We start from the raw sequence: 26,310 nt of genomic DNA, 5'->3' as shown, positions 1-26,310 counted from the left end.
TTCAAAGTGTAAATGCAAGTCCGCAAGTGACTAGAAAAAAACCAACTTAACATCATATGATTCATGGCCCATTGGTAAAGCATCGGCGCGGAATGCCGAACATCTAGGGTTCGATCCCTGGATAATAATTGAATGCTTAAAGATAAACTATGCTTACAGGAAACAATGCTTACAGGAAACAATGCTTACCATTAAACGTGGCATAAACAATAAACGAGAATTGAGAAAGCTAAATAAAATGTGTGAACACAGACAAAGAAAGCAACGAATTTTGCAAAAAAATTTTATAAAAAAAAAATTTATTGACAATTCTCTGCACATTACAATTATTTTTGCAACTTTAAAAAGGCACAATAGCCCTTTCAAAAGTTGCCGTCAACCCAGGCAGGGGGAGACACTGCCTTGTTGACCCACCGGGGAGATTACCCGGTGATTGGCTAAGAGAAGCCGGAAGAAGAGCTGAAGATTTGGAACATTTTTACAGGAGCGATTAACCTTTAGTTCGGATTTGTGGGTAGCCACATCGCCCTCCGTGAACACATCATCGGACTAAGCGGCACCCCACGTCCCCTTTCCGGCCAGAGCCCTCCAAACCTCGGTATATGTTGTTTTTATATATACCGTACAGTAGGGGCATGACCCCCTACGGGCTTATTACGAGTCAAGGGGAAACGGGGCTTCAGAAAAGAAGGGAGCCCAGATATGCACTTCAATTTTTTTAATATCAAATACCGTCTGGGGAATCCGAATTAAGTATAGAAATGTCATGTCATCCATCCAATCAATACAATTTATTCAGTGTCTTGCCCCAACCAAGAATTTTTTTCAGATCCAATGTTACTATTAACCTATATTGAGAAAAGAAAAACAACACCGTTAAACATATCAACTGTTGATCATGTAACTTACATGACTCATAGATTCAACTTCTGGTGGAAGCTTGGGGAAGGACATACAAATTGCAGATTAACATCATTGTATAAGGCTCTTGAATGATAAACTAGCACCTGTACAATGTTGCATTGTTGATAGTTGTGTTCCCAGTACATGAAAATCCTTTCCTATTGGATAAAATTTTTTTTGGTAGATTAGACCTGGTTGGCAAATGGGAGGAGAAATTCTTCGTCATAAATTCAAAATTATTTGAAGAAAAATCCTTTCATACCTAAAGAGTCCATGTATGATGTTCATCTCTGCAATGGCAGCAAAATTAAAACATCTTTAGGGCCATTTAAGTACCCAGTTTCCCCAACACTCTGAACGTAAAGGACAAGTTGTTCTTTAGACAGAGAAGCAGAATTATTTGAGGTTTCTAGCTGTGACAGAACTATAAAGGATTGCTGTTGTACTGGATTTATTAACACAAGATGGTACTTCTCATTAGACAATGTGCATACTCTATTACTTTACCTCATACCTTAATGGTAATGCACTCTGTGTTTTTTCATCTGTAGGCTGACTCTTCCATCCTGTAACACTTCCAGACTTGATTTGATCCCCCATTAAATTCTGTGAATGCAAAATAATAGCATTAAAAATACTTTTTCAATAGACATAAAACTGAAAAGTACCTAATCCATGTTTCATGTTGAACTTGTGCCATATCTTGGTTTCCGTACCACACCCATTTTCGGCCCAAATACGGTCCCACAATTGTTCACTTCCTTCACTGCATGGGCTTATTACTAACGATTCTTTTTGTGCAGCACTAACAGAATTTAAATTTAACACACTGTCAGGTGGTAGACTGAATAACTAAACAATAAATAATTGTTTGTTAAAATTCTATACTTATTTTGAATTCTTATTTGAAAAGTTTAGGTACCTGACTGTGTTCGCCTAATGCCAATTCATCCTCATGTTCAGTTAGGTTTGAGTTTGGAAAAACCTCCTTCACTGTTTGGAAACTGTTCCATTCCAATTTGTTCTTTTCCCTTAGCTGAGCTTGTAGACTCAAAATTTGAGCTACAAAACACAAATGAATAAAAGCAAATAAATAGAATCATTATGTATTAGGCCTTACCATCCTTAGCTTTGCTGTTATCTAATATTTTGTGCTGTTGCAATAATTGAGCCTGCAGGTCCATAATTTGATCTAATAAACAATAATTAATAATTCAAAACAAATATAATAATGTTCATACTTACCATCCTTTTGTTGTATTATCTTATCCATTTTTCAATTGTTCCTCCAGCCACGCGTTATTCTCCATCCACGCTACTGAACTAACTGCGAATGGCATCCAATGGACTGAAATTGCCTACGCCAGTAATAATGAGTCTGAGCGGTAGATGGCTACGTGTCGGAAAAAAAGAAAAAAGTGCGATTTTTTATTTTTTTTCCGCCATTTTTTTTTTTTTTTTTTTATGTAAAACGGATTGCCATAGGCACGCCAAATAATTTTTGTCATGCATATTTTTCAAGACATCTAGTGGAGAAGTGGCTAACTCTGATTCGTTTTCATAGCTAACACGTCAGCTGCTCTGCCAAAATTTCTATCAGCTGTTTCATTTCGCGTGGCGTCGGATTGAGGATGGAAGCATGAAATGAACGTCTTCCTTCTTGAAATTTTACCGTCGATTTCGCCGTGTCTAAACCTGGATTTTGTGGGTTGAATCTGCGCTTAAAGGTAAAGGTAAGTTCTTAACGGTATTACGGCAGCTACTCGTTCATAAACTATTGTGTAACATATTCTAAATTATTTCAAAGGAGGAGCATTGCTTGGCTTAGCCAGCACGTTTTTGATCTCCATTACCAAATCCATCCCTTTCGCACCAGAGGTGCTACATAAAGAAGACAATTCTTTGCATTTGTTTTCACAACCTGGACCTCTTAATCCAGTTCTCCTTGTCCTTATCCAGTTTATATAAGGTAGTGTTAGATGATGTTAATATTTGTTAACTGTTTTAGTTTCGTTACTATTGTTTTAGGTCCTTGGGATTTACCTGGCATGCAGTGGTGGTCGCAGAAATCATCCTGGGACAGAAACAAATGCCATTAATGTTCTGTGTTAGTGTAATAAAAAATATCCAGTATCACTGTCGTGTTGTTAAATTACTATCCTGCACACAAGAAACAGAAGTTCCAGATGATTTGGAACTTGTACTTGTTCCCTATTGGATAGTCAATCTGTCACATTGTGAAGGTCTTTTTTTTTTTTTTTTTTAAGATGTTAACGAAATGTCTTTTTCATTGCAAAACGGATGTGCACTTACACTTTTGACGGCTGGAGAATCAGTAAAACTGGTAGGTGCTATTTCATTACTTTACCAACTTTCATTAGTTAGAAACAGTTTATATAGTAAAATGAAATACGAAACCAGGAAAATTAAATTTGAAACTGTTGATTGTCCCACCACCTCCCAACAATTTCACCACTGTTTTACAACAAAATACATAAACATTGAAATGCACACAAAAATACATACATACATACATACAAATACTTAACTAAATTAACTTGTTGGCTGCCACGCCGTGCAACCGTAGGTTGCTTCAACTACACTCGCTACATGTCGGGTCCGAAGGATCCCCGACCAAGGTGGGGCTTGTCCGAAGACAAGCCCGGGCTGGCACGGTGAAAGAGTCCATTCTGGGAATGCACACCCCAGGATATCTCTCACCGTGCCGACAAAGAGAAGTCCCTAATGGTGCATTGCCTAGGGCGCCTAATGGCTTTATGCCATTAGGCGCCCTAGGCAGTGGCGACTGCCCCCCCCCATGGCCATGAGGAGAACAGCGCCCAAGTCCCTACAACTACCAAAAAAAAATGGGAGCCAACGGCGTGGCAGCCAACGAGTTAACTTATACACTAACATGCAAAACAATATAAAACAATACCAAGGCGAAGGCGAGGGCGAGGGCGAAGGCGAAGGCGAAGACGGCGGCGAGACGAGGGCGAAGGCGAAGGCGAAGACGGCGGCGAGACGAGGGCGAAGGCGAAGGCGAAGACGGCGGCGAGACGAGGGCGAAGGCGAAGGCGAAGACGGCGGCGAGACGAGGGCGAAGGCGAAGACGGCGGCGAGACGAGGGCGAAGGCGAAGACGGCGGCGAGACGAGGGCGAAGGCGAAGACGGCGGCGAAACGATGGCGAAGACGGCGGCGAAACGATGGCGAAGGCGAAGACGGGACAATGGCAAAGGCAAAGGCAAAGATGAGGCGACTATCAGAAAAGTTTTTCTTATATGTCCTGCGTAACAGATGTAAACAAGTCAGATTCGAGAACCACGTTATTTTATAAAAAAGAGACAAAAGTATGGTTGGGGTGTCAAAATGGCACAAGTTGGGAAACAAAAACTAGATCGTGTGATTTCCTCAATTACTAGTATCATAATGTTGAAACTGACTGAAGTTAAGGAGTGCTATTCTAGGAGATGGCTTTTCATACTTAAAAAAGACATCTGCTACATGACAATCTTATATCTTCAATCTCCTTTCAACAAGAACTTGTCACAAACAGTTGTCATAAAGCTTTGCTTGTTGAATGAAGATTCAAGGAGTTCAAACAAGGAAATATCTAGCACAATCAGAAGTTAAAAGCTTGAATACAAAGGTGAAAAAGGTTAGTAAAATAAATTATATATCCAACGGATTAACCGGATTGAAAGCATTGCCAATCCAATCAGCGATATGGCGATAACTATGGGCGTGATGTAAACTAAGATCACAGATTTTACATCAGTGTAGCCTTGTTTAATATCAGGCGTCTCCGTTGAAGATGCCTGAAATGCATTTTTTTTTTTTAAACAGGCCGCTTTGCCAAAGCCTTGTTAACATAAATTTTACCTTAAAGATGCTATTCAATAGTTTATGTTCATCGCGTAACACATTTCGGTGGATGGTCACACGTGCCTTATTATTGCCAGGAAATTGGGAACTGTTTAAACTCACTAGGTAAAACAAATTTAGCATAAGTCAGTTGTCAGCTTCTTTGCGATGCAAAAATTATAAATGCAGACAACATAAGCGGTTGGTGATCCAGAAGCGAGAGGACCTAAGGTTTTAACCCCTATTTTTGATGACCTTCTCACCTGGTTTTCGTTCGCTTCCTTTTTAATTGTAGGCAAATTTTTGAAAACCATGATTTCGGCAAACAGATCACATCAAACCATAAACAAGTTACTTACCAACGTTCCGCGGGCAGGGCTTGTCAGGATTTTCAAGGCTTAAATCATGGGTGCAAATACAGATGAACGAGCCGTCTGATTCTCTCCTGCAACCGGCATCTATTCCACATCGAGCCGATAGACAGTCAGGTGCACCTTTCATTGAGTAATTATTTTTGAAAATTTTAAAAAGGTGTAAGTTTTTTTTTTTTTTTAGTGTCGGCTGGTAGTAACTCAGGTGAGATATGAAATCAAATCACGACTCAGTGTAGGTTGGCTACCAATTGAATCCTTCTTCAGCAACAGGTCCTATAAATCCCTTTATAGGCGAGATCTGGGCATTCGGATGTTACCGGCGGCGGCGCGGAAACTGCTGCAACGCTCCCGGATGAAAAATCGTATCGAAGTAGGCAGCCAAAATTTTACCTCATCCTTTTTTGTTTCAATAGAAAATTGGTTATGGAAGTAAATACATTTTTTTTTATTTCATCGGATACGATACCATCTAAAACACTACGGCTGGTTAGCACTAGAAGGAGTGTAGGCCAAACTGTCAATGTTTTTGCTGATTAGTCATGGAATTTCTTACGTCGGAAATTGTGGTGACATGAGGCGAACTATTACTAATTCACGTAAGTCAACTTCCTTTGTTTGGAAGTCTGCGGACAGCCGAAGGATACAATCTCTTTGTTAAAAACCTACTATCACGACGTTGATTGTGAGACAAAAAAAGGTCGGGTTGTCAGTAGATAGAAGAACTCAATAAACAGGTGCACCTGCTATCAAAATAACGACATGCACTATTCAGTATTGAATTATTTGATGAGCCAAAGTGAAGCACTCAGGCCTTTAGCAAATTGTACTCCAAGAGAGAAAAAAACTGCGATGTAGAAAGCGGACCCAAAACCTGTGCTACAATTGTTTACGCTTACACAAGTGTTTGTGAGCACAAAACAGTTGTTTAGAAACGATTTATCACACTTCAGTGGCTGGAAAAATTGTACCTTAGTCGTTGCCAAACAAACGTCTCTCGTTCGAGACTTCCTCTCATGTTAAATAAAAAAATAAAGCTCTCAAGTTTGCACTGCTTTGTTTTAGTAGCGTAACAGGTAAATTCAAGCGGAAAAAGAACAAAACCTACGAAAAAGAAAGAAGAGTGCGTTAATGTTGGTTTCGAAGACGCAACTTCAAAAGAGAAAGTTATATTGAAAAAATTTTTTTTTGACGAACCCTTGTTTGTGCATGACTAGCCCTCTTACCCACAACGTGCGTCCCTACCAGTGCGGATTGTTAATTTATACAACTTCCAACACAAAGGTTACACCCAATTCGAATACTAAATGGAAGTAATGGAACGCACCTTTGTTTTTCATGGATGAAATGCTTGACAAAGCTGATGGCCTCACATCCTCTATGAACCCAAAAATAAAATTTTTTTAAACATTTGTTTTGTATAGCTACTAAACCTATGCGGTGCCGACGTGTTCACTGATCAAAAAAAGTTTACGTTTTTATTCAAACACCGTCCCTACACCGTACCCTGTGATCAGAACGAGATGTAGACGAAGTTACAAAGTTCACACCGGTTCGGAGAGGATACGTAACGACAAAAAGTTTAAATAGACGTCACAAAATTCAACTTAGTCGGCGATCATGGAAACATGCGCCATAAATTACAAAAGGGTCGAACGCTTACCGACAACGATCAGGTAATGGGCTATCAGACATTAACACGATAATGCCACATAAACTACATTAGGTTATGTAGTTAAACTGCAGGATTATCACTATCCTTAAACGCCACTAAATTGATAATCTGGGCCCCATGAGAATATTTCTTAGTTTGATAGAGCGCAAGTAAGAAACTATTGTTCTAGATCAGGTAACGGTTGAAGGTAAACATAACGGTGGGAAGTTACTTGGGATTCCTCCTGTGGTGATGCGCTCGAAAATCCTGCAAGCTTAGCATGTATCTCCGTGAAGGATAGACGATCCGACGGCACCCTTTTCCAACAATGTTCGGTCATCAGCTGGCGGATATGTGGAGGTGTAGAATTCGGTGGTTCCAGATAAATAGAACCCACTATCATTGTGACTACCTGGAGGATATAGCATTAATAGTAAATATAATGAATTTCTTTTATTTAAGCCACAAAAAAAAAACTTAACATTAATGTCTGACCTCTTCATTAGCGTAGCCATAATAAGGTATTGCACCCATTGAGAAAATTTCCCAAAGAAGGACTCCAAACGACCAAACATCCGATTGTTCACTGAACTTGCCATATAGAATCGCTTCCGGAGGCATCCATCTGACGGGTAAGAATCGTGAGCCTCCCATCTACAATCAAGAGTGGTATCATCTGGCAAATTGTGCACGTGGATAAGAGAAATAACCGTGAACCTGTTTTACCTTGTAGTATTCATTGCTATGAAGGTCTCTGCTCATTCCTGAAAATTTAAAGTTTATCAAAATTATTTTCTGAATTTTTTAAATGAGTTTTAGTGCCTACCGAAATCGGATATTTTGATGATTAGATATGATCGCTCCTCTTTTGGTTGGAGAAATGGCCTTTCTCCCACCAGGCAATTGCGGCACGCTAGATCACGGTGGACGAAGTTTCGGGATGAAAGATATTTCATTCCATTAGCGATTTGCTCTGCTATCGGACCCAGATCCTCCTGTTACGGACAAGGGAAAATTAATGAGGAACTTTGAAAATTTGATTTCTTTTGCCTGAATCAAAGATCGTGTAGATGGATGATTCCCTTTTTCTTTGGAACTTGAGTAACCATTAGAAGTGCGTAGTAATTGAGCAAGGTCGCCCAATTCCATGTATTCAAACACCAACCAGGATCCCATGTTGCACTCTAGCATATTTTGTTGTTATTAATACACATGTGACTGTAAACACATTATTAATCAATACCTACCGTTGATAACAATACCATGTAAAGTCAAAATATTTTCGTGTGAAAACGAAGCCATCGTTTGGGCTTCACGGAGTAGTTCTCTTTCAGCTGTTGTGGAAGCGATTCCAGATGATGGATTTTTAAGCACTTTAATTGCTACTGCTTGGCTGTTATCTACTTTGATGTAGGATGGATCTGATGGCGGCAACGATGACTCAGGGCGTCGGAGGCGGCCGCTGAATACTTTACCAAAACAACCTTCACCAATTTCGTGTTCCAGTTCGATCCATTCGCGTAACAGGAATAAAGACACCTGTTCTGCATTGTCAATTCCCAAGGATTGGACATCAACGAATTCTTTTTGGATGGTGTTTTCACCAATATAACGTAAGTTTGGCCGGTTTCTGTTGGTCATTCGATAGATCCTTATCCACCGAATCAAACGGATTGAAAGCAATACAAGCCCAATCAATACGACGGCAATCATTATTGCCACCGTATACGAAAGTGCAAATGCTTTCGCAGTTGCAAATTCCCAGTCATCTTCATTACCATCCGCCAACCCAGGTGAAGACGGACGATCCTGTAGGTCAACAACAACTTATTGTACCGTGCAGCAGAAGTTAAGAAACTGCAAAGATTACCTTAACGCCCATGTTACTTGATCCGTGTTCTTGATTTAGACCAGCTCGGTGAACGGTAATCAGCGTTTTACTTTTGCCAGGTAACTCAGATCCAATTGAGAAGACTAAATTCAAAAGAAAATCATTTTTAGACTAAGTTCTGCTCGGTTTTAATTACATGGAAAATCGATAAGCTTGTCAAATCAGAGAAAAGAGGAAGAACGAATAAGGTAAGAACGCGAGAGCATATTTCCCAGAACAACCAAAAGCTAATGGCTTCCAGAAACAAGCTTGTATATAAGCAGAGAGTGGTTCCTTAGGATTTCTGACCGGGCCTAATGACAAACCAATGACGAAACATAACTTACCCAGATAGCCTTTGTTAATATTTAACGGGAATGATTTTCCCTTCCAACCGGTAAAAGGCGTCCTTTGTTGAGTGCTACAAATAAATGACTAGGTGTGTCTCTAACTTATAAGGTTACGCGAGGCCACTCACAATAAACGCGCTGCTCAAAACTAATGATTGCGAAAAACATCTATAGCTTCGCATCCCACAATTATTAACTGGAATTCTTTTCTTTTATTGCAAATAAACAGGTAAACTACTAGTAAAAGGTATGAATTGAGGTATGTTACAATGCATTTTTTCTATGACACGTGCCCCGCCACGGCGTACGTATTGACATTCAGGATGTAATCTCATCCGTCACTGTACATGACGTCAATTTTTTTTTTCAAGAGGGATACGCACGTGTGAATTAACGTACTGGAACGAAAACGCTATAAGACTAATGTACTGAAAACATTGCCCTAGTCTTTGATTAACATCTCCTCGCGGTAAAGGTCAAGATCAGAAGAAATGCAATTAAAACTAACCGCTTTGAAAGGCGGTAACGAAAGTGCACACAGAAATCTAATTTCGTCCCTTTTCTACAATCAAATGGTACTAAAAGACTTCTGATAGATTTAAGAGTTAAGACATTAAAATTCACTCACCAACATTTCGGGGACATGCTTTACCAGGTATCTCTGGACTGAAATCATGAGCACAAATGCAGATGAACGAACCGTCTTTCTCTTTCTTGCATCCCGCATCCATCCCGCACCGTGCTGACTGGCAGTCTGGGGCGCCTTTCATTTTACAAAATTTGGTACCTAAAAGATTAAATTGTTGAAGACGTTAATCTTCCGGCTGACGTGCTGCTTGCTATCGCAGAAGCAGTATTGTAAGGTTCATTTACTAATACCTAAGATCTTGTCAGCAGAATATACAGGAAAGGTGATATACAAGTGAGAATACCTCGTTCAGGTGGTAGGGTGTACTACCATTTGATCCGGGAACTATCCCAACATGTAAGACAAAGAGAGGATGTAGATCGTCAATGGAATAAGCGGAGACATCGACGGCGGCGACGCGAAATGAGCAGCAACAAGTTTTGCTTCCACCAGCACATACACCAGAACGAAATCGCCCACTCACCAATATGGCGCCCTTCAATAAGTGGCAAAAAGGGTTAAAGAAATTCGAATCACTTAAAGAATAAAATTTTTGCTTACATTTGTGCGATTTCCGTAAAAGTTTTTAAAAGCTAAGGATTTCGACCACCAATGATGTCCAATGGGTTCCAATAAAATCGCGACAGCACAAATGATTCAAGCCAAGGCCAAGAACAATTCTACCGAGTCATCAGTTCCAAATTGCTGTTCGTCCTTCTCGTGTTTCCAACCACCGAACCGCCAGGATCATATAACTTATTCCCACTTTGCTCAAATGAATCTAGTTCTGGCTTTGCTGATCAATATTGTGAAACAGAAAGCTAGAGTCATCGGAGACGTTCTCTTGTTACCCTACTTCTTCAACCGGGAATTGGTGTGACATTTTCGTGTCAAAAAACGAACAAAGTTAATGGAGTGTCGAACCTTGTCACCTCTCTAAAAATCTGAATAATAAAGTTTAGTTTTAAAGGTTATGTTAGCAAAATGTTATGTAAATAACGGAAAATAGAGCAACAGATTGGAAACCTACCACCATTATATCCGTTTCTTGCTTGTTGTTTACGTCCTACAACCGGGTCTTACAAAGAATTCGTTAGTATTCGGTCATACGGCCTATCAAATTTTAGTAGATTAAAACAAACAAATAAATAAGTTTTACGTTCCAGTCCCTCGGATACAGCTTCGTGCAGCTACTGCGAGATGCACTTTTGTTACTAGGTAACAACCAATGTCAGATCAACACAACTGCGTGCAGGAACTGTTGTCATTGCGGGTTAAACCGATGAGTTACTATTACACTCAACTCGCTCTGCTCGAGGCTTCGACGACAGTTTTTCGTAGAAGTGTGAAAAGCAGATAGAAATCCGGAATTTTCTATCTTTTATTAAACGGAAAAAAGCTTAAAGACTAGCATCAGCATGGGAAGGGGGGATCTCAAATGAAGTTTCCTTAAATAATGAATATCTGACTTTTACCGGTTACGTTTCAGTGGAGGGATGAAACTTTGAGAATCTGGGGCACCTCCCCCACAGACACCCACAACGAAAATAGAAAAAAATCTGCGAAATTTCAACCCCAAGAGATTTAGTACTAAATATCAAGAATTGTCTTTTTCACAGTGGTTCCTAAGGTAGAGCAGTCAACCACAGCTCTAACTAAGAAATCATTCGCGCTTCGATGAAATAAATCTAAAAGAAAGCAAACGAAAACAAAGTTATAAATTTTTACGACGTATCATAGATTACGTGTCCTTGGTAACATATAAGGTGAAAGATATTTACATCGTGTTTTGGGAATTCCATTGGTGAGCGCATCACATTTCAGACATGGAGGAAGATTCGTTGGCGAGGATGATCGTCCATATGCCAGAAATCGGCCAGTTATGTTCTTCCTATCAAAATCTGAATGAAATGGAAAAATAAAATAAAAATAACGTGATCGTTAAAATGAGAATAATATTCCATCATTAATTCGATTACCTGGAGGCTCTTTCAGACAAGGATTAGACATAACGTATGTAATAGAAATCGAATGGCCGATTGCTATACAGCTTGTATTTAAAGGGAATCGCCAAAGTAATTCTCCATTTCTGCCCGATAGGCCAATGAAAAGTTTCATCTTCGAATCACTTGTTATGATGGCAAGATCTGGAATGGTATCATTATCGAGATCAGCTAATGCATCGATATCAAGCACTTGTAAGCCAGAATCTTCTTTTGTTTTAAGATCATATGGAGGAAAATGGAATTCCCATATTACATCTCCTGCAAAGTCAAAATCATTATTGGTTACACAGAAATTTTGAATCACATTACATTCTAGATACCAGTTAGCGAGTTCAACGATGAGAGACTCTTTGCTACAGGAAACAATAGGCAGTCATCAACACCATCATTATTGACATCAATTAGGGAACAATTGATGTACTGAATTGCATCTGTGAAATTTTTCTCCCAAACTAATTTTCCATCTGCAGCACGAATGCCAAGCAAAGAATTGGATTCATTACTGAAGCAATAGGGAGTAGAAGCTAAGTGACTAGTTTCACTGCTTAGCAAAATCACCATTTCCTTTAATCTGCTTGTTGGTGAAGATGCCATTGCCATAGCCTGCACTCCTATGGGTAAAGAACAAATTTCAACTTTACATCTCATTTTGTATAATTTTTAACTATGATTACCTTTCCCAACAAGTTTCACTTCCCAATCTTTGGTTTTCACATCAGGTGTAGCTTTACATGTGTCAAAATCACAGGGCAGAATCCACAGAAACAGGATAATGAATACAATGCAGTTAATTATTGAAAATGCCAGGGCAATTTTTCTTCCTCTTGACATGGGAGGCTGCTCCATTTGCTGTTGAGGGGAAACTCCCCTTGAACGTTCTAGGTAAGAGAAGCAACTGTCATATTTAAGTTTCTAAATTTGTTACAGAGCTTGTTTGTACGTACCATACTGGGGAGACTTTTCTTCCAAGTTAAGGGTCGACGAATTAAACAACTCACTCTCAGAATCTTCACCTTCATTGCTGGATTGTACTTGTGGGACGGGCTTATACATTAGTACGATTAAGAGGGGAATATTACGTCTGGCGGACGGCCAATACTTAGTGTAAGGGGGATAAAAATTCAATACTGAAACTCCGCAATCAATCAAAACAAACAAAATTCTAATTTTCGATGAATCTAAGCAACCGGCGTTGCCAGGCCGTATTAAACAGGTTCAGAAATCTCCAAGTCTTAATGTCTTTACAAACTAACTCTTTCGGTTTCTTGGAAAATGGAAACTAGGCAAAACGAATCCAATATTCTACTCGGTTAGCTGTATCACAGTGTTTTCAATTTTTGTGTCTAGTAAATTTTATTTTCGAATTGGCAGATAATTTTCCCAACCATCGCATTCTACTAGGGGAATATCTTTATTTTGGGACGCGTGTAAAATACAGAAAAACAAACAAAATTTAATGGTTATATACCACAGCGTGTACGACAACGAGGAATAATTTTAAAGATTTGTTGCTTGGAAACATGTCGTTCACGCGAAGATACAGCTAAGAAGGCGCACACCCCAGCTTGTTTCGCCTTTCGGTTTATCCGAGTCATACTCGATTACAAGGTTTCTATTGACCCTAGGCTCGTTCCTGTTCGCGTTCCTGTTCAAATCATTGATCTGCTCGTTGCAGAACGCATCCTACACAAAGAATGAAAGACTTAAGATAGTCAGACGAGAAGGGTTAAAACAGAACGATTACTTTGTTTGGTTGTTCATAAAATGGTAAGGTGCGGTAAATAGCGTGAAGCGATTCGTTAGTCGGTCCGAATTCGTCCCATCCGTGATCAATCGTTGCTGTTATCTGACAATAGGATACAATTTTGCATAAATTCACTAATTCAGATTCAGCGAAGCAATGCCGTTTAATATGCTACCTGATTGAAGCGCCATGGCTGGTGGACAACACAACAGTTGAATCGATAAGCCGCCGTTCCTTTGCGAGATAAGTAACGTTGGATCTCTCTATCGCAAGCAGCCTGTTCACTGAAGTTTGCCGTCTTTCGACGCGTGGACAGTGCAAACCGAATTCGCCTGTCCGATTGGGACTTGGTAATCGCCATGAGCAACTCGTTCTCCGTCAACACCATTCTCTCTCCCGTATTTGTCCCTGTACGTAATACGCTTTAAGCTCCAACCGATCAGTAAGACTGGGTAGGACACAACCAAACGCGACTGCATTTGGCTTCTGTTAACAAAACAGAGGAGACCAAACGGAAAAACAAAGACTAAGCCCCGGCGTTGATATCTGAGATGTTTGTAAAAGAACTGTGGCATTCAGCAGGCAAAGCCAAATAGTTAATACTTTTTCCATTGAACTATGGCACACACTTTATGGCGCCTTTTGTCAAACGGTCGTCTTTTCTAGCTCTTGCAGCTGTTTTACTACTTGGAAAATCGAGAGAAACGTGAAACTTTGCCTTTGGCTATTAGGGGTGTATCAAATACTAGGCGAACGTTGGAAAAACGAAAAAAAATAAAATGCATGGATAACTGAAAGTATTCCATGGGTTTCACTACGGCAGGGTAAGTAAGCTACTCGATTCATATATACACAGCAACATTTAGGTCAAAGATTCCCTTTTCACACTAAACACGAAGCACACAATTGTCGGCCTGCAGCTCACATTAGGGAAACTATTAACTACATTTAACACGTTACTACACATACCAGAAACAGATGAAAACAAACAAAATCAATCAACTTACCAAAATCCTTTGGGTATCGAATCCAGAACAAGTCGAGTGTTTGAAAAACCCCTACCAGCTCCACCCGTGCGAATCAACACGTGCCAGCACTGGAATGTCTGTTGGATAGTTGTGAGTGTGAAGGTCGTTAAAGTTTTCAGAAATGCACTAGAACACTAAATTCATGTGGAAATGAATGTTAAAACTCTATTTCTTGTAGATAAACTTCTACAGAATTTAAAAAAGAGCGTATCAGTGAATGGATGACGCAGTTTTAACACATACTTTCTTCGCAACACTTGTTTGAAGACTGACAATACCCATTGGGGTTTTCCGGGATACTTGTGAATCGCGATGCAGAAATGCGATATATTAGTATCGATTGGCGCCAATTTCCGCCTTGATATTTTTCCATTGGTGCTTTTACCGAGATGCGTTTAATAATTTAAATCTTTAATCAGTTTTGACAAACAATGGCCAGTCGGTATCCTCTTTGATTTTCATAAAAAAGGGACCTAGTTTGGAGCTGACAGGCCATCAAAATCATTTAACGGTTTCTTTGTACTAATAGAAATAAAACTGACAACTGTCACTCGTCAACTGTGTTTACAGTACGTGCCTCTGCTCCAAATATCAGCAAACTACTCAGGTAACTGCTGTGACATAATCATCTTAGTGTTATCTGGGATTATCGTTCTGATGGCGAAATATTAGCCCTTGAATGTTGAGTCCATGCCCAGAAAATGAAGGAGTAACAACTCAACAATTCTTACCCTTTGGTCAATTGTTCGTAATTTCTTTTTGACGTTGTGGCAAGCTCGTGAAAATCGGTGCAAATGAAGCACAAATATCTAATTAACCTTTTTTGACTAACTAGTATGCATGCAATTGAAACATTGGTATTAAAAATATACAAATATTTACATATCGGCAATGCCACAAGTCTTATCTTTTCGTCAACGATAAACAATCACGTTTTCTAGCTGTTACTTTTGAGTTCGACGTTGACGTTCGCGGCATCATCAATAATGCCAGTGTAATACACCGATTTCTGTCCTAGCCGCCCTTCAGATAGGTATATTGCGTTGAAATAGAAAATTTCCCCGGAAAGCAATCTCTTAACCAAATCGGCGTCTTTCAGCTTGAAAATAAGTCAATATACAAATAACACCGAGTGCAGGGAACCATTATCTACCTGTGAACGGTGCCTAGCATTCGGAACGGCTCTAACTAGGACTGTTTCAAAACCTTATAGTTATCCATATCTCGTGGGAAAATAAAAACAAAAAAAACCGATACTTTATTGAATCACCTAAATCACACATCGAATCGTTGCTGACACAATGAAAATCCATGTTCTTCGTATTCTCGTCGTGTCACAAGTTGGGAAGAAAAATGGGGATCTTTCGTTAAGACACACCCGCCACGCCAGGCATCTGTGACTGGGCTATGGATGGAAATGGGTGGTTAGTCTATTGAAATAGTACAGTATTAAAGTATAAAATATTTTCGTATACTTGGATGCCAAATTGATGCGGACTTCGCATTCGGCCGGAGCCATTGTTCGCACATCTTTTTCTACCCTTTCTTTAAAGTTGGGCAAAGAGCAGGATCCACCAATCAGTAGAATGTTCTTGTACAAATGATACTGCACTTCCGATGGAAACTGTTCAATCACGTAGACGATGGCTTCTGATACGCCCATCTGCTGGATTCCAATATCAGACGGGTGGAAGAGTAACTCGGGGACAGCGAACCTTTCATTGTTCATCCTTATAACCTGTACCAAGTACAAATCATGCTAGATTACAACAACCAAAGAGCATATTAAGAAACGATGCAACGATTTGTACCTGTTCACCTGACCCTGCTTCATCCTTCGGTCGCATGTACCCTCTCCGAATGGTTGTGAAATCTGGAAGGACGTAATCTACGACGTATGGATTGTCTTTCCCTTTCTTTTGAGCTATCGCCATGTCGCCATTGAAATCTGTTGATACAAAGCAGGTGTCTTCTTTCAACTGGTTGATAACATACGTTTCATCCATGACATTCAATTGCCTATAAAAGAAAAAAAGGCATATGTAGTATCGATTCCTTTTCCTGTTACTGTTTTGTGGGATTTACCTATACGAAATTATGTCTTTCAAATGGTTGGTCAACATTTTCCCACCAATTTCGATTCTATGAACAAATTCTGTGATCTTCTTTCCTTGTACATAAGGAATCAGATGAGTAAAACTGTAACCACAATCCACGACCAAGCAGCAGAGTTCTGAGGGGTTTTCCTTTCCATATTTGTAGGCGCTCAGTGTTCCAGCTGTAAAAGTATCCACCATGTAAAGACTAAGCAAAACAAAGTTAACGATTTCAAAACTACCAAAACTTACGGTTAATTGTAAGAAGAGATTCACATTCCATTTCTTCAAACCAGTATTCACAAAGTCCTTCTTGTATAGATTGGAAATTCAAATATGGTTGAGTCAAAACAAGTGACATAGTATTTATGTGAACATTGAAACAGTCTTTCCCCATCAAGTAATCCCACACATCTTTTTGGGTATCCCAGTTTATCAGATAGCCCTAAATTATTGATATGTCAGTATCCAGTAAATTTTACTGTTTAATTATTTGAGTTTAGGTTTGTACCTTCTGAACTGGTAGAATGTAGTAGAGACCAGAAACATCCCGGCATTCATCAACCTGATCTCCTATGAATGGTCTTCTCCTCTCACTCTTTGCTTTCATCACTGCATTTGGCATAACTCTTAAAACAAATTTATCTATGACTCGGGCATGGGTTACTTAAATTAAATTTACCGTGGTTCTGAATTATTTGCAAAGCCGGCTTTTATGTTAAATCCGCCATTGTCCAACACGAAGATATGTTTGGCAGCCATGTTCAGTGCCAGTGTGTAGTGTATGTAATTTCTGATTTAAAGATAAAGGATAGGTGTAACGGTTTACATTTGAACTATGCTAATATAAGGTAATCAAAACCTTGAATAGTAAAATAATTAAAAGAAACCTTTCGAACGCGCTACCGTTAACAACAACAATAAGGATAGTGCACCATTTAGTATGGTGGCTCTAGTTCACAACATTCTCCAAAAACGAGGAACGCCTCCAACAGGGGTTGGGAATCATCTAGGGACTAGGTATCTCGCAAGCCGGGCCTGACCATCTCTGGGCCCGACTCGCATCACGCCTCCATCTCCTTTCCCTCCATAAGCTTTCGACCCTTTCCGCCCTCCGAATGGCGGGAAAATGTTAATGCCGCTTCAATTTCTGATGACGAAACGATATTTTGCAGCAGCATTAGGGATAGCTATTTGGCGCTGCCGCTGCAAAATAGCGTCCGTCAACAAAAATTGCACGGGTACGAAAATATCCCGCCATTCGACAAGGCCGATGGCAAATTGTTTCGTTATGGAGAGTTGGAAGCGAGCGTACTCATTTCTTTCTTTTGATTCGAAGTTCATGTGTAGATAAAATATAAAAAACGAGTGACCAATATAACAGTTTACGAATCAAATAGTGATATCCCCAAAAAGTTTCATGAAAGTCGAATTTTCTTTTCATGTATGTATACATTTTTGTGAATGTTGATGAAATATAGCCTAAGCAGACTCAGCAATAGATTTCTTTTACAAAATAGGTGCTTAATAATGTTTCTCTCACTGAGGCCAGACTACTGAAAAAGTTAGGGTATGTCAGTTCAGTGATTTAAAATTTTTCTGTTGAATGAATCTTGTCTAACCCATATTTGAAATGGTATTTATTAATCTAGGTAGAAATTGGCACAGATTCAAATTCCTTGCTTCATGTTTGCCTGTATGGCAGACGAGAAGAGAGGCTACCTACATTGGATATCACTGCACCATTCCATTAGTATCCATTGGCAGTCTAAATAGTTGATGCTGAGATAGGATTTGAGATTATGGTTGCCAAGGTATGTTTTGTGAACTATTCCATTTCAGATAGTTTGCACTATTGATCAGAAACTTTTTCAAGTTAAATGATATTTGTGTTTTTTACCTTAATCATTGGTTTTCATGTCTCCCTTGTAGATGGTGAATTCCAGACGTGCCTTGATGTTACCTTCAGTGCTCATTTTCTACTCTACACCTTCCCAATGTTTGCCCGCAGGATCCACGTCAACAGATGCATTCTGAATACAGCCATTGTATTTCAGATGGAAGTTTAGCACATGGTGAGATTTTAAGTTTGCATATCATTATTTATATTCTTTTTAACTACCAAGCATGACATTTAAAAAACAAGCTAATGTACAAGACTATTTTTTCTATAAAGCATTTGTTTCAGCTAGCCAATGAATGTTCCAATGAAATTTCCAAGCTTTCTATAGCATTGAAATAATAATACGCTGTTAAGATTATTTTAAACGGCTTTCGTTAGACTTTGTGGCTTTGACGCTTTAAGACGCAGACCAATGAGTGCGATATTTTTTTTATGGTTCCGTTCGCTATAAACAGAACGCCTAATGAATCGCGTGTATGACGTCAGTAGTTATACGTAGGTTAAGCTGAATAGTATATCAGCCGCAATTCTATTCGTGCCAAACCGTTGGTACAAACGTGCACAGAGATCGTGCACAGAGATCGTCAATGTAAATACGTCATTGTAGCCTTGTTCTTTCATTCTCCAGAAATCCCTGTGTTTGGCAAAAATTTCTAAATTCTCTGTCGAATGGTGTAAGGAACATTCTCCTAAAAGCATTGTGCGATTTAGACTTAGCACTTCAAAAACGCATTGGAATCTATGTGCGTTTTGTTTAAAAATATTGAAGAGTAGGATCTTTTCTTTCTCTTTTTTTTCCCTACCATTGTTGAGCGTTTCATGTTCGAATATTGGTACCATAGTGTGAAGTTTGACTGTGTTCCGTAAAACGACAGATATCGAACCCATCCCTATGGTAAATCATACAGCCATATTTGCAGTTTGACTTCTAATGGTCTATTTATTTTTTTAAATATTTGTATTTCTCTATACTTAATAGCAGATGGAATTATTGGACGCAGCGTTCGGATTTAGAAACATAAACCACTGTGGGATGTGCCCGCCGTTATTGAATGCGGATTGTTGAAGTTCACTACGATACATCAATATGTAAGTCTAAAACTACTTTTATTTTTAGTACTTTCGTTACTGATGGACCTTTTTGTTTCTTGTCGCCTATAATAGCTTTTTTGCCCTTTTGATTTGCACCGATAGCGGAAGTAATGTTGAGCGAAAAACACGACGGCAATAATTTTGGGCGGCTTTTTTTTTTGTCTTAGCGACGTGTTAGCCTCATAAAGCGTTTTTAAAAAATAGACTTATAGCAGGTTTTTTAAGCAGCTATCCGAGTTAGGTGTCCACATGTATTAACGTCGTCTCAATTTTAGAAAAAATGTTGAACAATTGCGATGTATCTTGTTTCGTTTTTCTAACTTTTTGCAAAAGCATCCTTTGTTTTTGCCACTATTTCTTTCATTGTTGCATGGTACCTGAATATTTTTTTTTCTTCCGTTTTGCACCATCGTCTTCATCTTCACCGTCGCTCGATCGCCTCTATCTGTATAGATAGTTCAATATTAGTTGACTGGTCTATAGTTTTTAGTTTTTTCCCGTACAAACAGGAAAGGCAAACGTCTCTTACATTGAATGCTGGTGAATAAGCTAGCAGAGCAGTGGTGCCTCCAGATAACTTAGCAGTAAACCATGACAAATGGTATGCTGTAAGCGATGTTTTTGTGGAAAAAACTCGTTTCCATGTCTAAAATTTTGATCGTGAAGCAGTGGTAGAATTCACTCATCTAATATAAATTTGAAAAAGGTATAACCTTAGCGCACCAGATGGTTATCTTTGACCCGTCTGATGAGGCTAGTAGTAGCCCATCGGACGAAAAAGCAAGAGAATGAATCGTATTTGAATGCCCGTCAAGAACACGGTTATTACTCTTTTCAGAGGGATTGCAAATCACAATGTTTCCGCCTAGTAATCCGCTAAAATGCAAAGTAAATAAATACGTAGTTAGAAATTAAAAGGATGTGTTGGTATGTAATTTCGGAAACCATCGACCGACCATGCGATAATTATGCTTGTTTGCAATTTTGTTGTGGTTTGCGCTTGGCTATCCATTTCTCTGGTCGGACGCAGTGCTAGGCAGTTGCAACCGGATGAAACTTCCAACGTGTGAAGGGGGTGTCCTACGAAAACCCGGCCCGCATCCATAGACCAAACCTCGTTTTTATAAGAAATAACCATCAACCTTTACTAGACACTCAGGTGCTACGTTTACAGATATAATTAAAAAAGATACCGAAATTAAATTGCTGAAGAAAGAATAGAAGACAAGAAGTCTTTTGACTTGGTTCCATTGTATAGAGACGCGACCCTAGACGTTGCATAAAATAAATGAAGCATTTTGCCACTATGCCCCAAGTGTTAAAAAAAAACCGTGTTAATGAAGCATTTTTCCATCCGATTGGAAATTATTTTCGCTTCGATGTTCTCATAAATCTTGACAACCAAAACATAACCATTTTGTGGAAAAGCGATATGGTTTTCAGATACCCATTGTACCATCCAGGTGAACTTGTCTTTAAACAATGGAGCTCGAATGATTTTATGGTCTCCGTTATTTGGTTTTTGACACGTCATGGTTAAGTCCCATATAGTAAGATTGTTATCCTGAAATAGTTAAAAGGTTAATCATCTGGCAGTAAAATCCTAACATTCGCTTCAACTTACTCCTTCAATAATGGCTAGCATATCATAATTGAAAGGATTCCAAGCGATCTCAGTGATTCGCGACGAATGCTCATTCATTTCGACGAGGGTTTCACCAGTTGGGTAGCGCCATACCATGACTACACCGTTAGCTCGTCCAGCAGCCAGTTGAGTTCCATCTGACTAATTAAAATATTTACTAGAAAGATAACGTACAGTCATTGGTCACTCTTATGAATAATTCGTTGAAGACTTACGCTCCATTCAAGTGCAGAAATTTCGCCCAGGTATTGATCTTGAACAGAAAGTACAATTTCGATTTTCCAATTCGAGAATGGTATGAATACATTTGCTGCTTTGAATATCATTACTCGTGTAGATCCACGTGCTAGTACCGGCTCGATTGGATGAAAACGACTAATGATGGTTACATGGCCGAGATCAATCATTTCACCGTGTGAGAGCTTTTTCTGAACTGGCCTAAATTCTCCTGCTCATTAAATTAAAATTCGGTAACGGGGGGCAATTTTTGTTTCTATGCTTTGTATCTATAATTTTCGTATCTATGCAGTAACTCTCCCTGACGTTAGGTGAAACCGAATATGTAATAGAACATCTTACGTTTAGGTGCAGGTAGTAAAGGGTGGAGTTGCTTCATGACTTCCGGTAACGTGATTCTTTCTGGTAACCTTTTGATCATGTTTTCGATTAAGATGTATGCAAAATGATCCTTTGGTAGATCTGAAAGTCGTATTTCGAGCAGTTACGCAATTATTTTTATTTTAAAGCAAATTACCAAATTTAAAAAATAATTACTTTCTGCAGTGATGAGTGCCGTTGGGTTGTTTTCTAATACGTTTGGTATGGCATAAGGATAAGTTCCAAAAGGATGGTTGCCATTCGTAAGAAAGTAGAAAAATACGCAACCCGCTGAATATGTGTCGCTTTGTATTGTTCCACGCGGGAGAGTGTCTTGTTCGTTGTCTTCTGCTTCGTTCAAAATCACCAACATTTCCGGAGCCATCCAACTCCAAGTTCCTTTCAATGCACTCTGCGAAAAACTTCCACGCACGTTCACTTTTTTACAAAACCCGAAATCCGATATTTTTATTTGGGCTGGACTAGTTAAAGAAATCAAAACATTTTCTGGTTTTATATCTCGGTGGACCAATCTGCTTGCATGAATGTAATCCAGCCCGTTGGCAATCTGGTAGAGAACTTGTGCATCTCTAGGCAAATTGAAGCCTTTCCTTCCTTTCTTAACACAGTCTTCAAGTGTTCCAGCGCAAAGTTCAAGCACAAGAAATCTATCAAATTCAATAAAAAAAAACTAATTCAGTTATTATGATAATTACAAGCAAATATCTTACAGGTATCGTTCATCTGTTTGAAAGTCGACGTTCAAGAGTTGCAAAACATTTTCGTGGTTGAGTTCCTTGGGTATCTCAGCTTCGCGTATTTCAGATACTTTACTTTCATGATCACCACCTTGAACAAATACTCTCTTGATTGCTACCCTTTTTCTTTGATATGTTCCTTCAAACACGACTCCAAATGCACCTGCGCCAAGTTTTTTGTTCTCATCGATATTTACTATGCGTGACAAGGAAACAATTAAATTGTTTTTCTTTGCAACTTTAAATAAGACATACCAGGAAGAATTTCAGCGAGTTCCGAAGCTGCTATGACTAAAAGCTGAGTTCCGTCCGCCGGTGGCTTTCCAATCATGTTTTTGATCGACTGATAAGCAAAATGCTTCGATGATAATTCTGCAATAAAATAATTGTATTAGGACAACTTTGGCAAGTGAGAGGAAAAAGTAATAATTTAACTATTTAGGTTGATTGGCCGTGACTCGGAAATGTTGGTTAGAATTTGCTTCGGACTGCCAAAAGGATGTGAACCTTTTTTTAGCAAATAGAAGAACAAGCATCCAGCGGCGAAGACATCATCATGGACGGTGGCGGTTGGGATTGAATCTTCATGTAATGCACCGGATCTATTTCTCCTCTTCCAGTACTTTGGGTGACTAAGCTCTAAATACTGTTGATAAATTTGCTTATATTGATCCTTTTCGTTCTTGTTTGAAAGTTCATCCGCTACATCTGATTCGACAGAATCAGTTGCCGAACTGAAATCGGTCGAGTTGGTTAGCCCGAATTCCGAAATCTTCACCCGAGGTGGTATGGAATAAGCGAAGAGAACCGTATTTGGATTTAGATTGCCATGAACAAGCCCCTTGCTGAAATAAGTAATCTTTTTCATAAGGTATGACAGAATCATGAAGAAACGTTTTATTACCTATGAATATAGTTGATTCCACTAGCCATCTGGAGAAGGAATAAAGCATCGGAAGGTAATCCGTGGTCATTACCGTAACGGCATCTTTGTTTGAGTGTGTCATAGAACAGTTCAAGAGCAAAATATCTGTTCGAAATTGTTTCATTAATTGTCAATTTCACAAAAAATTTTCACAGAGGCACAATAGGTAATAAAAAGAAATGAAGAAGCAAGAAAAAAATTGCCTACCTTTTCACCTATTTAACGCTGAGTTGCCAAATGGGAAACACAATGTAATTGTAAATAATTTACCTCCATTCAGTGTCCTCGGCGAATCCGATAATCTTCAAGACGTTTTCGTGGTTCAATGTTCCTTTTTCATGGCGTGCGACCAGCTTCTCCCACTGACTGTGACATTCCGTTTTCTGGTTTCTTCTGACGGCGACTTCTTTTTCCTTCCAGGTTCCTTTAAATAGATTGCTGTGGTACTGCTTTGGGTCAACCCAACTGCCTAGAAATAATTCATTTCTGCAGACTAAGTTCTTTCCAGCAAAAAGCTGGCCAATAGTTGCTTTAGAATTTTCACGGTTTGCCATTATTTAAAGTTTATTAGCAAAAATTTTTACGCTGAAGGAATGAGCAATACGTCGACAGAACAATCGCACAAAAGTAGCTGTCGTAGTTGCCCAGTTTTTTCTTTTATCTTATTTGCTATCTGTAACGTAGATTACCTTATCGAGTTCATGCATTGTTTTTAAATAGCTCCACATCAAATGCGATACGAACACCTTTTGGCTGTTGGCGTAGCTATTTGATTTGTGCATGTTTTATAACAATATTTTCTCTTGTACCAAAATAGATTATGCGTTGCTAATTCCAAAAGGCCGTAGACATAGCATCCGAGCAATTTTTCATCAACAATCTTACACAATTTGTTTGTCAACAGGACGGAGAACTCCCTCACACGGCGAGTGTTCTAAACATTGTTTCCTCGATAAAACAAAGGACGTTTTATGTTTTGTTCTAGTTTTAATCTAAATTGTTTTATCCTGTCCGCAGCTATAATTTCCCATATTTAATTGATGGTCGATACTTCCTTATTTAATCTAAAATCAGGACGAGCCATTCTAGTTTATCTGTAAAGTATTTTGTGTTAACGAAAAAGGAAAATGTGATTGTGCTCATCCACCCAGACGACAGACACTTCTTTTGCCAGTCAGTCCCATTTGTCGATATCTTTTTGTTTCCTCAAAACACTGGAAAACCAAGTCGTGCAAATCCAAGAAAAGCGAAAAATTCTTTTCGTTAAATTTCGAAAATTCGACACTGAACCCCCCATCAGCGGCTCTTTACAACCGCCGTTGTCGTTATATTTTTAACAGGAATGTGATTGTTAAACCGCCCAAAGGGACAATTTTTTGTTTTGTGTACACAACATCGCGGAATGACTTGTTCGTTCCGTGTTGTTGTACTCGAAGCAACGCTTTTTGTTATCACGATTGTCGCTTCAGCGGTTGAAGGCGTCGGTCGACTTACAGTTATGGCAAGAGGCACGTTCGTTTATGAATGAATCGTGCATTCTTCTTTTGGGCTTCAGACTACGGTTTTCTGAAAACAACTTTGTACTAAGAATATTGAACTTTTGCGCTGACTTTTGTTTTCGTATTTTTACACTCCCTCGAGCGAAACGTCCCTATTTAGCTATCCGTGTAATTCCGGGCTCTTCTTTACCGCATGACTGCGTCATGCAAATGTAACGTCACCTCTCAGTTCGAAAGCCTTCGAGCTATAACTATTCCTTTTTTTTTTTTCAATACAGAAAGCCCGTGCCTGAACTTACCGTCCTTGAATAAGACTCGAGATATGCGCTCTGACGGTTCAGTTGAAGCTTGATTTACCGAGCATCAAGTCGCTACATTTTCTAGTTCTCCCTTTTTCTTGGATTTCACGATGGCAGTTCGTCTTGGATACTGGAACATTAGAGCGGTAGGAAAGTCAATAAAAATTTTGAAATTATAAGCTATTAAACTTTTCGTTTTTAGTATGCTCAGCCGATTCGACTTTTGCTGGCCTATACCGGCACGGAAGTAGAAGAGAAACGCTACAACTTTATTGGACCAGAATGGGATCGTAGCGAATGGCTTAACGAAAAGTTTTCTCATGGGCTTGATTTCCCAAATGTAAGGTATTTTTTTTCCTTATCGTGAAAGCAGCAGACTTGAAATTTGATCTTTTCTTTTTTTATCAGCTTCCTTACTATATCGACGGAGATGTCAAATTGTCACAAACCTTTGCCATCTTGAAATACTTGGGTCGTAAACATGGATTGAACGCTCAAAATGAAGCTGAGCAAATCCGGATCGATTTGGTGGAAGCTGAGGCACTTGATATGCGTTCACGATGGGTTGCCCTTTGCTACGGTGCAGATTTCGTGAGTTGAATTGTTTAACTTGCTGATTTTGTATATTTTTTATCGATAAATATTTCATGAATTAGGAAGCAAACAAACCGGAATATTTAAAGAATCTTGCCTTGAAATTGAAAGAAGTGTCGGACTATTTGGGTACTCACAATTACTTTGCTGGCGATCACGTAAGTTTTATTTCCTGAAAAAAATTAAATGGAATAAAATTTTTATTGATTTCGCTTTTTTTAGATCACGTACATTGACTTCTTGATGTACGAATTGCTCGACCAAAACAGTCATTTGGAACCAATTGCTTTGGACGAGTTTCCCAATTTAAAAGCATTTCACGCTCGTATTCAAGGACTTGACCAAATTGCGGCTTACATGAAATCCGATAAGTTTCTTGCCCGTCCACTTAACGGCCCTATGGCATTCTTCGCCGGTAATTGATTTAAAATTACAGATACACACTATTAATTCGTGGTTACGTTGTTGTTGACATATAAAAAT

General features: G+C 39.1%; 7 protein-coding genes and 1 long non-coding RNA gene across 10 annotated transcripts; 2 read left to right on the top strand and 6 right to left on the bottom strand.

The window, feature by feature from the left end:
* The first annotated feature begins 2,521 nt into the window (after window positions 1-2,521).
* LOC130688302 (uncharacterized) lies at window positions 2,522-3,036 on the top strand. Its single transcript, XR_009000406.1, has 3 exons — window positions 2,522-2,636; window positions 2,711-2,872; window positions 2,932-3,036. It is a non-coding gene; the product is annotated as an uncharacterized LOC130688302 (long non-coding RNA).
* A 1,048-nt stretch (window positions 3,037-4,084) lies between these two features.
* LOC130688299 (uncharacterized) lies at window positions 4,085-6,308 on the bottom strand. Its single transcript, XM_057511277.2, has 3 exons — window positions 5,128-6,308; window positions 4,787-4,890; window positions 4,085-4,722 (listed from the first exon to the last, which is right to left on the bottom strand). The coding sequence occupies exons 1-3, from the start codon at window positions 5,267-5,269 to the stop codon at window positions 4,564-4,566; spliced, it is 405 nt and encodes a 134-aa protein (XP_057367260.1). The 5' UTR covers window positions 5,270-6,308; the 3' UTR covers window positions 4,085-4,563.
* Window positions 6,309-6,661: 353 nt separating this feature from the next.
* Window positions 6,662-10,035, bottom strand: LOC130688282 (BDNF/NT-3 growth factors receptor-like). The gene is made up of 9 exons (XM_057511256.2): window positions 9,946-10,035; window positions 9,642-9,800; window positions 8,664-8,767; window positions 8,041-8,602; window positions 7,844-7,977; window positions 7,620-7,788; window positions 7,520-7,557; window positions 7,289-7,447; window positions 6,662-7,205 (listed from the first exon to the last, which is right to left on the bottom strand). Exons 2-9 carry the CDS (start codon window positions 9,781-9,783, stop codon window positions 6,972-6,974), a joined length of 1,542 nt encoding a protein of 513 aa, XP_057367239.1. The 5' UTR covers window positions 9,784-9,800; window positions 9,946-10,035; the 3' UTR covers window positions 6,662-6,971.
* Window positions 10,036-11,008: 973 nt separating this feature from the next.
* Window positions 11,009-12,793, bottom strand: LOC130688288 (uncharacterized). Its single transcript, XM_057511264.2, has 6 exons — window positions 12,592-12,793; window positions 12,322-12,525; window positions 11,968-12,258; window positions 11,621-11,905; window positions 11,423-11,542; window positions 11,009-11,329 (listed from the first exon to the last, which is right to left on the bottom strand). The coding sequence occupies exons 1-6, from the start codon at window positions 12,698-12,700 to the stop codon at window positions 11,232-11,234; spliced, it is 1,107 nt and encodes a 368-aa protein (XP_057367247.1). The 5' UTR covers window positions 12,701-12,793; the 3' UTR covers window positions 11,009-11,231.
* Window positions 12,794-13,039: 246 nt separating this feature from the next.
* LOC130688298 (uncharacterized) lies at window positions 13,040-14,623 on the bottom strand. 2 transcript variants are annotated; one of them, XM_057511275.2, is made up of 4 exons: window positions 14,399-14,623; window positions 13,567-13,799; window positions 13,392-13,493; window positions 13,040-13,330 (listed from the first exon to the last, which is right to left on the bottom strand). In XM_057511275.2, the coding sequence occupies exons 2-4, from the start codon at window positions 13,777-13,779 to the stop codon at window positions 13,175-13,177; spliced, it is 471 nt and encodes a 156-aa protein (XP_057367258.1). In that variant the 5' UTR covers window positions 13,780-13,799; window positions 14,399-14,623; the 3' UTR covers window positions 13,040-13,174. The 2 variants fall into 2 exon arrangements, with proteins under 2 accessions (XP_057367258.1, XP_059352959.1); XM_059496976.1 differs by having other exon boundaries at window positions 14,395-14,622.
* Window positions 14,624-15,660: 1,037 nt separating this feature from the next.
* On the bottom strand, window positions 15,661-17,460 carry LOC130688286 (actin-related protein 6-like). 2 transcript variants are annotated; one of them, XM_057511261.2, is made up of 8 exons: window positions 17,422-17,460; window positions 17,198-17,308; window positions 17,027-17,144; window positions 16,768-16,960; window positions 16,505-16,697; window positions 16,231-16,438; window positions 15,895-16,157; window positions 15,661-15,824 (listed from the first exon to the last, which is right to left on the bottom strand). In XM_057511261.2, the coding sequence occupies exons 2-8, from the start codon at window positions 17,275-17,277 to the stop codon at window positions 15,695-15,697; spliced, it is 1,185 nt and encodes a 394-aa protein (XP_057367244.1). In that variant the 5' UTR covers window positions 17,278-17,308; window positions 17,422-17,460; the 3' UTR covers window positions 15,661-15,694. The 2 variants fall into 2 exon arrangements, with proteins under 2 accessions (XP_057367244.1, XP_057367245.1); XM_057511262.2 differs by lacking the exon at window positions 17,422-17,460 and adding an exon at window positions 17,378-17,399.
* Window positions 17,461-19,766: 2,306 nt separating this feature from the next.
* LOC130688278 (uncharacterized) lies at window positions 19,767-24,047 on the bottom strand. The gene is made up of 15 exons (XM_057511250.2): window positions 23,706-24,047; window positions 23,415-23,540; window positions 22,946-23,355; window positions 22,766-22,882; window positions 22,484-22,706; window positions 21,930-22,420; window positions 21,735-21,854; window positions 21,371-21,603; window positions 21,135-21,296; window positions 20,841-21,074; window positions 20,704-20,778; window positions 20,467-20,624; window positions 20,224-20,386; window positions 20,040-20,156; window positions 19,767-19,955 (listed from the first exon to the last, which is right to left on the bottom strand). The coding sequence occupies exons 1-15, from the start codon at window positions 23,987-23,989 to the stop codon at window positions 19,932-19,934; spliced, it is 2,937 nt and encodes a 978-aa protein (XP_057367233.2). The 5' UTR covers window positions 23,990-24,047; the 3' UTR covers window positions 19,767-19,931.
* Window positions 24,048-25,209: 1,162 nt separating this feature from the next.
* Window positions 25,210-26,307, top strand: LOC130688296 (glutathione S-transferase Mu 1-like). Its single transcript, XM_057511273.2, has 5 exons — window positions 25,210-25,379; window positions 25,436-25,573; window positions 25,642-25,824; window positions 25,890-25,985; window positions 26,050-26,307. Exons 1-5 carry the CDS (start codon window positions 25,344-25,346, stop codon window positions 26,248-26,250), a joined length of 654 nt encoding a protein of 217 aa, XP_057367256.1. The 5' UTR covers window positions 25,210-25,343; the 3' UTR covers window positions 26,251-26,307.
* Window positions 26,308-26,310: the final 3 nt, after the last annotated feature.

This window comes from Daphnia carinata, chromosome 9 (assembly GCF_022539665.2).
Source record: "Daphnia carinata strain CSIRO-1 chromosome 9, CSIRO_AGI_Dcar_HiC_V3, whole genome shotgun sequence".
Lineage (NCBI taxonomy): Eukaryota > Metazoa > Arthropoda > Branchiopoda > Diplostraca > Daphniidae > Daphnia > Daphnia carinata.
This window is presented reverse-complemented; position numbering and strand designations above follow the sequence as displayed.